The 13463-nt window shown below is 37.3% G+C and overlaps 1 protein-coding gene across 3 annotated transcripts in view; it reads right to left on the minus strand.

The window, feature by feature from the left end:
• LOC134826333 (BAI1-associated protein 3-like) overlaps positions 1-13463 on the minus strand; it is a 58830-nt gene that overhangs the window by 21813 nt on the left and 23554 nt on the right. For 2 of the 3 annotated variants that reach the window (XM_063838669.1, XM_063838668.1), the window contains 19 exons: positions 12008-12104; positions 11778-11864; positions 11485-11577; positions 11259-11385; positions 10841-10979; positions 10261-10395; positions 9998-10079; positions 9777-9884; positions 9519-9646; positions 9154-9337; positions 8784-8908; positions 8427-8571; positions 3892-4032; positions 3558-3706; positions 2838-3024; positions 2512-2691; positions 2191-2286; positions 1688-1768; positions 1148-1216 (listed from right to left, as the gene is read on the minus strand). In XM_063838669.1, coding sequence (XP_063694739.1) covers positions 1148-1216; positions 1688-1768; positions 2191-2286; positions 2512-2691; positions 2838-3024; positions 3558-3706; positions 3892-4032; positions 8427-8571; positions 8784-8908; positions 9154-9337; positions 9519-9646; positions 9777-9884; positions 9998-10079; positions 10261-10395; positions 10841-10979; positions 11259-11385; positions 11485-11577; positions 11778-11864; positions 12008-12104 — 2353 coding nt within the window. Of the gene's footprint in view, positions 1-1147; positions 1217-1687; positions 1769-2190; positions 2287-2511; positions 2692-2837; positions 3025-3557; positions 3707-3891; positions 4033-5570; positions 5601-8426; positions 8572-8783; positions 8909-9153; positions 9338-9518; positions 9647-9776; positions 9885-9997; positions 10080-10260; positions 10396-10840; positions 10980-11258; positions 11386-11484; positions 11578-11777; positions 11865-12007; positions 12105-13463 lie in introns of all 3 variants that reach the window. The other variant, XM_063838667.1, reaches the window with a different exon arrangement.

The following is a 13463-nucleotide window of genomic DNA, read 5'->3' on the forward strand; positions in this document are numbered from 1 at the left end:
GAAGTCTTGAAACTAAGACCGGAAGAAAATAATTTTTGGGTACGGAGGGGCAAAGCCAAAATAAAAACGGTTCGACAACTCTAGCTGACAAACTAGTATAATTCAAAATATTCGTTATAAATGATCGTAATCGATTAATAGATGAATATTCATGAAATATAACGGTACCAGAAAACAATAACCATGAAGCTTCCTAGTTCTTATTGATAATCAGCAGCTTCACATTGCATCAGCAACCAATAAACTGCCTTCTAATAACATATTTTTAGACGCAAAATGATCCCGAAGAAGCAAGCGAACTGTTACAGGATAACAAACGGAAAGCAAATTAAGTCTCTAACAGTAATCAAGCGAATAGTCACCACCGGTAAATTAGCTCGTTAGCGTGCGGCAATCTCCATCACTAACATTGGTTTTTATTTCCAATAAATGGACGATGATGTGAGCGCACGTATACATGGAGTCACGAGATCAAATATAGATTGTAGATGGGGAAATTACTGCGTACTAGGGCGAGCCTGTCTCAAGCGATGAGATCTTTAAGTATCACATGGTTGTAACGCGCGGTTTTCTTTGTCATGGACGGTACCACTTCCACTTGTACGTGGGGAATATTCTAATATTAGATTCACATTCCAGAACATAAATTAGCTCATTCAGTAATTTAATTTCTGTCAATTTCAAAGATTTCTTAATTCCAGTTTCAACAAGCTTGAAATTGTTGTGAAATAGTGAGCTCTAAATTAATTTGGCGCCATTAAAACATTCTCCAATTCCAACCACTGAATACTTCATTGATGTAAATATTCATATGATATTATAATCCTGAAAATATTCGCATTTGAGCCGTATGCTGTACCAGTACAGTTTGCTTGGTCTACAACTGATGAGATCAGGTGGACAAGTCATTTTTCGACAAAAATTGCGAAACTATTTAAACTCGTGCCCGCGATAAATTGCACGAATCGTATAGTTCTAAAGTTATTTATATAATTGCTATGTAAAACTTGTAGGTTTAAAACAGACCTGCGCGCTGAGCTGCACCTTGCTGTTTGAAACAAATATTTACGGGTATCATTCGTAAAGGTAAAACATATTATATTGAATATGAAAGACGGTGCCAGGAAACTTAAATTAGGGAACTGACTTGGCTCGCAGAGACATCAGGATTCGCTTTCCTCAACTCGAATACGTATTTTTCTATGGAGGGCTCCATCTGAAATTATACTTCAGTATAAATGGGAAATAAAACCGGTTCAGTAACCAGGCTTGGGTAAAACATATTCTTTAAACGAAATAGGTGACAAGATTTTAGACAAAAAATTTGATCAATCACATAGAACTCATACCAGCACAATGATATTTGTAAGGATCATCCCCACCCATTCAAACGCAATCCAGGAAAAATTCATGGCTTTGAAATTTTGCAACAAAATTTTGGCAATTAATAAATAGAGTGATCTTATGCTCATTCGGATGATAATGACATTATTGATGGAATTTCCGGTCCAAGACCTAACTCACACCTCAAGAGTTAGACCTGACAATCATGGCGCAACGATCACTACTCCGATCAACGTTTCTGGGCTAATTTCGCCTCAAGAGACAAAACCCGACGTACACGTGAATCATATGTGAATAATATGTGAATATATGAATAATATGTGAAACTGACTACAAAACTAACTTTGTCTGCCAGTCCGGCGGCGATTGCTATTTCCTCCTCTTTGAGAGCGTTATCGTTTGCTTGTATAATCTCCTGGAGCTTCTGGTGGTGGTGAGGCCCGATGTTAAGATCAAAGTGGTTGCAGATCATAAAAAATAATAGTTCTGTAACTAGTTCTGTAACTATCACAGTAATTACTATAATACTAATAGCTTTTCCTATTGTCCTAATTTAAATCCAACTCAATGAATGCATTACATAATATTCGGCCGCTATTAACAAAGGCCGCTATGAATGTCAAACGCGACTGCGATAGTCAATCATAGTAAACACTAAACAGTCATCAAATTTAAACAATCAAAAGCACTTTGACAAAAACACCTGTCTAGACAGCACGAAAGCGGGCTCGCGAGAAACTAAAAGCTAGGCACTAAAAGTTTTTAATTTTAGAAGATCACAAATCATCTCAGTACTGTATAAATTATACAGTACTATTATAATATTATATCATTATACTATAATACCTCGTAGCTGCAAGTCCACAGTTTCATCTTGAGCTCTTCTTTTAGTCCCATGTTCAGCTGTTTTAACAGGTGCATGTTGTTAAACGCAATCAGCATCTGCGGGACAATACCATATAAGTTGAGAAGGGAGTTATAAGACAGATAATCTGTGAAAATTTGGGCGAATTTATACGTACCAAATTTGAGATATCACTTCAAACACAAGGAAATAGTGCCGTTGGACAAAAGTGGCGTTACCGAAAAATGAAACTCCGAAATCCATAAAGCAATCAAAAATCGGTATTAAGGAATCATTGAAGAATCAATAAACAAAAATCAAACCTCATCCTGGATATCAAACTGAGTGTCGTAAGTAGCGTGGTATCTCATCTCCACCACCAGGCTGACCAGTTGAGAAGTAAAACTGTGAATATGGGTACACAGCATCGACACTAGACTCTGGAATATGGGCCCGTTCTGACTGCATATAGGAGCGTTGATATCCAGCCAGCACTTGGAAATCTAAGGTTTTGATGAGTGATACATTTGAGGATTTGTTAAGCTATCAGCAATGATAAATTATTTGAAAATTAATTTTACTTCGGGTACAAGATCAACAAGATTTACAAAGTAAAGTCACAATCTTTCAACAAATCGACAATATTCACATTCTTAACTGCCCGCATTATCTCCCTAGCACTGAGACTAGAATCGTCTATCGTTGAGTCAGATTGTATCTTCTCCATAATGACAAGCTTTTCAGCATGAGAGTTCAGCTTGTTCTGGACGATATGGGTCCACTTTCTCATCAGCTCTGCAAAGTAGTTCTGGAAGATGTGCTGAAGTCTCGCCGCTCTGAAAGATTTTTTCAAATGATTTGATGTAAAATTGGAATGTCATCTTTTAAACATTAGCATGGTATTGAAGATTCTGTCGGAAACTCCACTTGGTGAAATATTATTGTCCTGTTGAAGACTGTAAAATAACGAGGAGAGTAAAATAAAGATAATTTATCGGAGATAGGGCCAAACGGTCAAAACCGGAGGTTAAGTTAACTGAGGAAGGGCAGTTTTATTCCCAAGACCAAGTTGAGTAATGGAGTAATTTTAGTAAACCATATCGTAATTGACTGGATTAACCTTGGCTAGTAATTAATTCATTGACTGTTGAGAATTTCGCCTGTAAAATACCGCAGTGCACAGCTAGCGATATAAATTTTGCTCACCCATCTAGTACAGTAAAACCCGATTTACCGCGGGGTTTGAGGGAAAGGAAACATTCGCGGTAAATCGGGGTTTGCAATAAATGGGGGCGCGGTGAATCGGGGTTTTACTGTATCTTGAATCTCATCCCTCTTTAGTAAGGTATTACACATACAATAAACTCACTTGTCGTTAGTGGGATCACTAGCTTGAACCAGCTGGTTGATGGAGTTGTAGAGAACGAAGGTAGAGATGAGAACGCTGCTGGCGTCGGGGAGAACCTTGCTCCACGATTTGTTCACAGCCATCATTACTTTCTTCACATCTTCTATAAGCTGAGCGGAGATGACTATTATAAGCTGAGCGGAGATGACTCACTTAATTTTATTTTCGTTAAATACTTGATAATGTAAATTGTCAAATAGCACCACTTATCATGCAATTTACTAATGGGAGTTTCAGAAAAAGTGAAAATTCCTCAATTATAACCGAGTTAACTCCTCAGTGGAAATTCCCTTACCAGCGATATGACTGTCTCGTAAACAATGAGCTGTACATCAAAATTACAAGGTTTAAAGATGACTCTGTATTCGTTGGAGAATGACTCAATCTCGCAGTGCAGCCTGATAACCGTTCGTATCATGCTTTCCAGTTGGGACTTCTGCAATGAAGGTTTACCAGGTCAGTCCCGCTAGAAACATCGGCAGTATCCAAGTAGCCCGACAGGTGTTCCCGAACCCTAACCTTAACCCTTACCCTGTTCGGAACACCTGTTAGGATACACCTGTTCGGGAACACCTGTTCAGGAACACCTGTCGGGCTACTTGGATACTGCCGAAACATCTAGGTCATGGAGACGGAGAGAGGGCAAACAAATATGTAACCAATTTAACGCTTTTTCTCAGCTTAACTTCTCTACCGTGAGAGTAAGACTATAATAATAGAGGATATGGCTAAGTTTCAACATTTCAGGGTTAACGGTTATCACATCACCTGTCGAAGTAAATAAGACAATTTAAAACATCAAAATCTTTATCACTAAAAAATAAATGTCAACCAATCCCTTACAGTAAGGAACTACGATTGAAGATTAACAGAATTATTTGGTAGATATTATTATGATATCGTAACCTACCGATACACTCATGCCCCAGATCCAATAATCAATACACACGACTCTTAAAACCACTCATGTTTAGTGAAAATTGGTTCAATTCTCAAAACTCAGGGAAAAATAAATCAAACAAGACATTTCAAGATAATATTTAAAGGTGTTTAGCTCTCACGTAAAGCTTTTTCGCGTGTTTATTGGCTCAGAACGGATGTTCTTGATGCACGGCTGGGGTCCGGGACTCTACGGTGTAAGACTCTACGGCGTAAGACTCTAACCCTAACCCTGACCCTGACCCTGACCCTGACCCTGACTCTGACCCTGACCCTGACCCTGACCCTGACCCTGACCCTGACCCTGACCCTGACCCTGACCCTGACCCTGACCCTGACCCTGACCCTGACCCTGACCCTGACCCTGACCCTGACCCTGACCCTGACCCTGACCCTGACCCTGACCCTGACCCTGACCCTAACCCGCCGTAGAGTCCGGACCCCGCACGGCTGTTCAGTCACGCGACTCATGTCTTGAGAGCCAATATTACAGCATCATTATTTAGCCAATGGCATCGTCATCGGGTAAGACAACCGCATGACCTTAGTTCCAATATTCCAACTATGATCATATTATAGCATTTGGAAAGATAACTGAGTAACCATATGTTTCTACGGCCACTCTGTAAGGAGAAAAGTGAGATAAAAGCTAAAGGTCGACGTAATCATTTAATCGTATAAAGAAATGAGATAAGAAGGACAAAACTGGAAACGATTGATTTTTCACTTTTAACAACATAAATTTGGGACAAAACAAGATTAGACGACTTCGTTAAATGAGAGGAACGACAAATTGCACACGTGACTTTTTACAGTAATTTTAAGAAGAAAGTTGACCCAGTATGCACTATGTCTTATGGCCATAAATCTCCAATATTCAGATTATTATCCATCCACGTTTGTTTATACCGAACACCTCCTTTCGTAAGCAGTTATAAAGTCAATAAGATCTACTATACCAAACTCTAAAACAATCATAATCCTTTTTTTTTTCATGCAGTAAATTTAAAACGATCGCCCATTTATTCAACTTACCAAACCAAAGCAAGTCAGATGCTGTTTGGGCTGCAATTGTTAGTATTACAGACATAACACCAAATAACACACAAACATTATACAAGTATTATACAAATATTATACCAATTGGTCATCAGATTACATATAATATAATACAAATAATATAAAATGGTCATTCAAAATATCAACTGATTCTATTGAAATGGTTGAAGATTGAAGAATGAAGGGTAACCGCCAACCGGTAGTATGGTCCTACAGATTAAGTTGATTATTTTTGTTATCTTTCAACGTTCATTTCAATCTTGAGAACTTCAAAGTTTCAGTTTTCACCCGTTTATTCATCCGATGAAGTGATCAGAACATTTACGACAAAACCAGAAAACAAAATATTTTTTTGCCAAATAATTTTACTTTATAGGAAACGAGCAAACCTCATTAATTAACGAAGGAAACTTTTATTAATAAAATTGAAAAATTGAAAATAAAGTTTAGAGACCGTGAGACACAATTCTTGTTATTTCTTTCAGCATTTTTGTGCAATGTAAACAGTGAATGGGTATTTTTTGTGAAGCTTGATTTCGAGATAGCAGTTGACCAACAAACTAGGACCAGTGACCGAACTTTTGAGGGGGTCCCGGACCCCAACCGCCAAACGGTGCCCGCCGGGCAGCCACGCCCATATTTGGTCCAAATTAGGCCAAATTCAGCCAAATACCCTCAACATGCCCAAAAACCAGGTTTAAGGTGCTCTACTTGTAGCTAGTGGTCTCCAGAACTCGTATATGAAATTTCGTCAAGATTGGACAAAAAATGACTGAGTTATGAGCCAAAAACCATATGCCCATATTTGGGCATACGCACCAAATTTGGTAGATTTCGTCCCATAAATTGGTCAAATATCAATATTTTTGAATGAAACTTACTTTATATGAAAGGTAAGCCTACACTACATGTTCTCTGTAAGTTATAGCTTTAAATCTGTTTAAATGTACGTGGATACTAAGGCGAAAAGACCACAAAAAATGAACTAAATTGCCCGTATCTTGGTTCGCGATATTCGCGGAATTGATCTCATTAAAATTGTAACAACTCAATCAGTTTTCAAAATTTTTGCATGAAATTTTCGGAATCGACTCGAAATCGCATTTCCACCTTATTTTGAGAACGGATTTTTATTTACGGGTATCGGCCTTACAAAATGACACGAAAAAGGAGATGGCTCTGAAATGCACAAAAATGAGTTTTGTTCATGTTTTATTATCCAGATAGGTAGTTCAACAGGTATATTTTTCTTCCCGGGGGTTGATTTGATTGAAAAACCGTAAATTTTGCGATAAAAATTGTCATCTTTGAAATCTTCCAAAAAAACATGCCTTACAAAATGACAATTTCGTCACGGCTGTCATTTTTTAACAGCAGCCTATAGAAATTTGATTTCACCTAGGACAGTTAGATAAATATAATAGATTGAAGATTAGAATAGCTTTTACAGGAAAAAGGATGATTAAAAAAAGTTGGGCAATTTCGCGTGAGATAGTGCCTTACAAAATGACAACCCAAAACGGCATCACTTCAAATCCGATTTGGGAAAAAGTTTCATTATTCTTTCACGTGTCTTACTGTTAGATATATATGTTGTTTATATTATACCAGTTCTGTTTTTACCAGAATATATTAAAAAAGGAACATTTTTTGTACTTTGAAAAAATTTTAAAAATGTCATTTTGTGAGGCGTAAAAATCATTTTTTGTTTTCATACTTGAACACAGTATTTGGTTATATTTGATATTTTCTATGACTGGATAGATCACTTTTCAGTGTTTAGTTAACGTTTGACATGTTTTAGGAGTTGTTATTACTCTCTGCTTTCACAAAATAGAAGCTTTATTTCGTTGAGTTTTGAATTCAGAGTTTGAAATCAAAGAGTTTGAAATCAAAGTTTTGATATCAGAACTGCACTTTTTAAATGCTACTTGATTGTTAACTGTCAGATTATGATTATTTTTAACTCCTTCTTGTATTGACTGTTTCTGATCCATTTTAGATGATGAAAGTAATTCAATCTGAAACATTGTCATTTTGTGAGGCTTTTCGGTGTCATTTTGTGAGGCATTTTGATCAAAATTGATGATCAAACAAACACATTAAGGCTCATCATAAGCTTACTGGGTTTAAGAATACCAATAATTAGGCAAGGGGCATCCAATATAAATATGCCATCTTTGTATCATAAAATAAAACTGTCATTTTGTGAGGCATAACACTGTCATTTTGTGAGGCTAGGTCATTTTTTTGTCATTTCTTCTACAAAAGTCACTAAATCAGTTTTTTTATTTGACCAGAGTAGTCTTTGATTGACATAAGTCATGGTAGTACCTGGTTTTCTGGGGTTAAATTCTAAACTTTGGTCTCCATTCTGGGTAACAGTTAGGCGGGGCAATGACTGAACAGCAAAAACGTCCATATTTATGTAAGAAATATAGATTCTATGTCATTATCATTCCTTGGGAAGTGTTAATTAATGCTTTTTCTTTCATACAGTAAAAGGAATAGGGTTCAATGTATAGGGAACCTAAGCTACAGCATTGTCTATGTGGGCTGTCATTTTGTGAGGCCTGTCATTTTGTAAGGCCGATACCCGTAGGCCTCCAAAAAAATTTGGCCGCCAAATTTCACAAAAAAATACCCATTCCCCCCTCCCCAACCTTGTTTCTGCGAACATTTTAATTTTCATTTATTTTACTTGAATAAACAGATGATGAAGTTTATAATTTATTATAATAATTGAGGCGTATGATATATTATATTACATATTATGCAAAAAAACTGCCCAACCAGAAAATGGAATTTTGCAATTTTATCATAATTTCTTACCATGTCTTGGTGGTTGGAATTGTCGGCTGCCTTTACTTTGGCGTAGAGGTCAGTAGCAGCTGTTTGCAACAACTTGCTGACATCCGTCTCCTCAGTAACCTGTCTCGGGTTCCACAGATCCATCTTGAACAACATTAGATACCCACTGGAGAACAAGGTATTAAAGAGTTAAAGGTGATACTGATAATATATTATTGTATATTGACTAAGAAGATTCATGGCTTCTCTCGACCCTTCGATGATTACCAACAACATCATTCATAAACAAATAGGCACAATAATTGATCAGATACCAGAAATACCAAAACGGGTTATCTACTATATCGACCAGTTTAACCCCGGAAACTTTTAACAGACCTGACAAGGTCTGATAAGGTCTTGATATCGGTCTTCTTGTGGGGTGAGCAAACAAAGGGCAGTTCTGAGAGGAGGAAACGGACGTAGTTACCAAACGAGTTGAGAGTGAGCAACAGCTCATCCGCCTGTAGGGTTGTTAAGAAGGTAAATTAACAGTGTTGTAGCGTTCCTTGGAAGAGCTGTTGTGGATAAATAAATACAAAAAGCTGTGCTTAGTTGCTCCACATGGAACAATTATCTTAATATTTGAACCCCTGACTGCTTTTAATACCAATGATGACTGAGCTGGATTCATATTGCAACATTAAATTTAAATATTTTCATTAGAAATAAACAAGATAAAATAGAATAATCAGGCATCTCAAATAACCTCTTCAGTAGTTAGAATAGAATCAGGACACTCAATAAGCTCGTTCATTGTCTCAATCAAGACCTCCTCGCTACCACCAATCTCAATATAGTGGGTACACTGAGCTTGCCATTTAGCAATGGTTGTGTGCTCCAGGGTGAGCCCAGCGAAGTGCTGGTGCATCTCCAGGATTATCTCTGATTCCCTGGTGAAGTAGAGCGTTCAACACTACTATATAACAAATAATTTGAGAATGCTATCTTTACCTCAGTGACTTAAACTGAAGTAGAATTTAAAAAAATTTATTCTGAAACATTTTAGAACATTAGTAAATATTAGCATAAACTGAAATAAATAAACAAATAAGAATCATTACAAATACTCACCTGGGCAGTCTAAAGCCCCACATGTGGATGGCACCCTGATGTTGTCGCTTTCCCTCGTGCGCCAGTAAAAAGGTGAAGAGTTGTTTGTGTAGTGCGAACAGCTTGCTTCTTTCTTCTTGAACTCCCGCCTGTGGGTAACGATTAAATTATAACTTTTACTTTTAGTTTCTCTAAGTACAACTTCAATAATTAAAAGAAAAAGCTGACCATGATCAATGATTGCAGATGAAAAAGATAAACCAAAATAAAACTGCTTACGTCGACAGAATTGACGATTAACTTCAGTAAAATTTCCCCCGATACTTTACTTTTGCTAGTTCTCTGTTGTAAAGGAAACCACTCGTCGAGGCCATTTGTTGGGATCGACTGAAATATAAAACCATGAGTACATATTTGCTGGGGGGCATTTTTATGCGAACGTCAATGCAACGATAGAATTGGAATGGAATTGTAACCCCAAAAAACATTATATGACAAACCTTTATTGGAACAGTAACCATTCCCAGAAAGTCGTGCGCGTTTTTGTTGCTGACCGCAGTTTGAGCCAACTGTGTGATGTACCTGAATCATAGTCATAATCGCGTGGGGAATCCTAAACTTAATTCACATAGATTTATTAGAAATAATTTGTAGTGTATTCACTGTATATTCGCTGAAAACGCTGGAAGAATAAAAAATACACATATAACAATTAGTTTACATGCTGTATTTTATTTACAGTTCCTGAACGAGAAGACCGTACCTGCCTAGTCCTCCTACGGACTTTATCTTGGACAGTTCCTTGACGGCGGCCCGAGCTGACTGTTCCTCGTCATGGTCCCACAACATGACCACCACTTCTTCGTCTTTAAAGTCGGCTTTTGAGCCGGATAGGCTCCTGGCGAGATTTATAATTACAGGTATGGTAAAGTAGGATTAGGGTCAATTTATTGTTATACACTTGACCCTAATAAATTGACCCTAATCCTACTTTACTACACAGGTATAGACTATGGATCCAGAGGAATTATTTGCAGTAGCAAGCCTGTGTTAATCAAGAGATGCAGCAAGCGTATGAGTCATATCAGAAGTTAGATTTAGAAGTTCAAACGCTACACATTTTCAGAAAATTCGCTTCCGAAGATGAAAAGGAAAGGCATGACATACACCAAGATTAAACTTTAATGGCTACATTTCCATTTCTAGCTCAGATTCACAGTTTCAATAAGGTTTCAAATGATACTTACATTGTGAGGTAATGCTACTTACAATTTACATTGTGAAGCTTTCATCAAATGCCACTTACATTGTGAAACACCACATGACATACACCACACACTTACATTGTGAAGCTTTCATTCCATTTGGGGTTGAGGGTAGCGAATTCAACCTTGGTTACATTGAAATTATCGTTGTCTGCATCTTTGTCTTTCCCTTTCTTTGTTGACATGATGTGTATCGTGGCGTACGGATCACTTGTACCTGTTTAGAGAAAGACATAGTAAATATTTCGAATTTTATAATAAGTACGACTGTAAAAAATAAAATTATGAAAAGTTAAAGATTCGATCCATATTCCATGGTGATCTGGACCTTATCTAATAAAAGAATGATTATAACCAGGAGAGAACCGTCAGTCCGCATAGGAAACAGCATTTTCCTCGAAATATTGAATGAAAATATCTAAAATGTACATTATGTTGCTCCTCACACTATTTTAGCCTATAGTTCTTAAGTTCTGGTCGAATGTTACAAATTTACCTTCGATATCCTTTCCAATAAGGTGCCTTGCTTCGACCAAGGATATATCGAGAACATGTTTAATCATGTTTTCACTCTTGACGAGCTCAGCAAACATGTAGTAATCCTCGTCCGTCTTTTTGAATATCTAAAATCATATTAATTAGTTAGAAGACACTGTCATTGAGATAAACTGTCACTTTGAATTAAGTGTACAATGTTATGAAGTTAGCAAAGAGTTCCAAACCTGTTTGGAGTAGAATTCCTCATTCTCTAATCCACCATATTTACATGATCTATGTATTGCAATCTTTACCAGCTGCTTGAACAGCTTGTCTTTCTGATATATTTATAGGATTAGATGTGTCATCATTTGCAGCAAATATGGATAATATAATACGACAATACATTATACAATACTATACCTTTTATATTTTGTATCTTATTCGTATCCTTAATGTATATTAGACAAAATGTTGTTGAAATTTTAAGGAATATTTCTCATCATAATGATCAATAATCCAAGTGGACAGTGGTTACCTCGACTTCGACATTGGAAACTTTCAGGCATGATATCTCAGCAGTGGCAGCACTTGGCAGACACAAACCTCGTTTCCGACTATAAACCTGTCAAAAATGTTTTCAATCATATTCAATGGTAACTGGATACAAACCAGTAATCAAGATTGAAATAGGGGCTGAAAAACTGTGTACATTAACATTAGAAAAAACACCACGAATACTTAAGAGCATGTCTAATTGTAACAAACCTCTTTATTGATTTGTCCTCTCTTTTTCGCTTGAATCTGGTTAATGCAAGAAAAGTCCTCGAAGAACTGATCCTCAGTGATCTCAGGAACTCCAACACTGAAATAGGAGGCCAGGTTAACATTGTCCCTGAACCAGGAGATTGAGGGCAGGAATCTCTTCTGCTCCTTCCTAGGCTCCTTCTTCCAGTAACGTGAATCGTCAGCGGAGAACGAGGTAAAATTGAGGATCATTCCATAAACCTCGTTCATCAAACATTGAAGTTTCACCATGATTTCCATTGTGATCATGGAACAGCGAGGTGAATGGTGGTCCCTCTCGGAGTGATAAAAAACTTCTCAACTAGTAGGACTAATCCATCGTGTATAAAACCAGTACATAGGACTCAAACGACGTGAAATTATGTGCTCGGACGTCTCTCCGGACGTCTCTTAACCAACCCATGCCCGGTATCGTAAACGAGATAAGCTCACCGCAACTACACTTTCCGCAGGCAGACGGTTGTATGAAAACTCATGTATTCCATAACCATTTAATTACTTATTACAGACACGTCATGGAACGAACGCCATTTTAAGCTATGCTTTACCCAACTTTCATGCTTAATAACGGATAAGGATATGGCCGATATTGGGAGGAGTTTCATTTGCTCTTAATTTCGAGGTTGGTAGTTATTGAGCCATTACTAATACTAAATAAAAGCATTCATTTACAACAAAAAGTACGTCATTTTACGTCATGGATAATCGTTTGTTAACTAATGCATATAGCATTTCATGTTAATGTGGAGGAAATTTGAAAAATATTTTGGGCGTTATAGAGCAGAGTAACGCGGCGGTTTCCTAGCAGCAGAGTTACGCGGCGGTATCCTAGTAACAGAGTAGGTGTCCAGGGCGTGTACCAGGGTGTGTTATGTGCTTGCATGTACGATTGTACGGTCCTCACTGTATTTAATTGTACTAGGAAATTAGCGAAATTTTCGCTCAGAAATTAAGCCGAGAAGTGGGATTATTGGGCGAAAAAGTAAATTGGTACAGGGTGGGCCAAAAGTCAGTGGGCATACATTGGCCTTGATAGCTCAGTCACTGAGTGCCCAATTGAAATAATTCTTTCTGGTATGACTTACTACCACCACTGGTTCGAGGAATTTGTCAAATCGAAAAATATTCGAGTTCATTTTTTTCAAATGAAGGTTAATTTTTGCATTTATTTGATAGTTTGGATAGTCGGATCGAGCTAAATTTTATTTAATTGTGTTTGGCCATTCGAATTACGTTTGTCCTGAAAAATTAGAACTGTAGCTTCTCAGAAGACCAGGATATTAAGCATAACGAGTTTATTCATTACGTGTGATCAGGTGATTGGTTTACCTAATCACGAGATTAGGTCACCCCGTTAAACACCCCATTAAACATTATGGGAAATGTTAAGGGTGCCCAATTAAGGTGTTCTGTCACG

The sequence above is a fragment of the Bolinopsis microptera genome, chromosome 2 (genome assembly GCF_026151205.1).
Source record: "Bolinopsis microptera isolate Bmic1 chromosome 2, MBARI_Bmic_1.0, whole genome shotgun sequence".
Taxonomy (NCBI): Eukaryota; Metazoa; Ctenophora; class Tentaculata; order Lobata; family Bolinopsidae; genus Bolinopsis; species Bolinopsis microptera.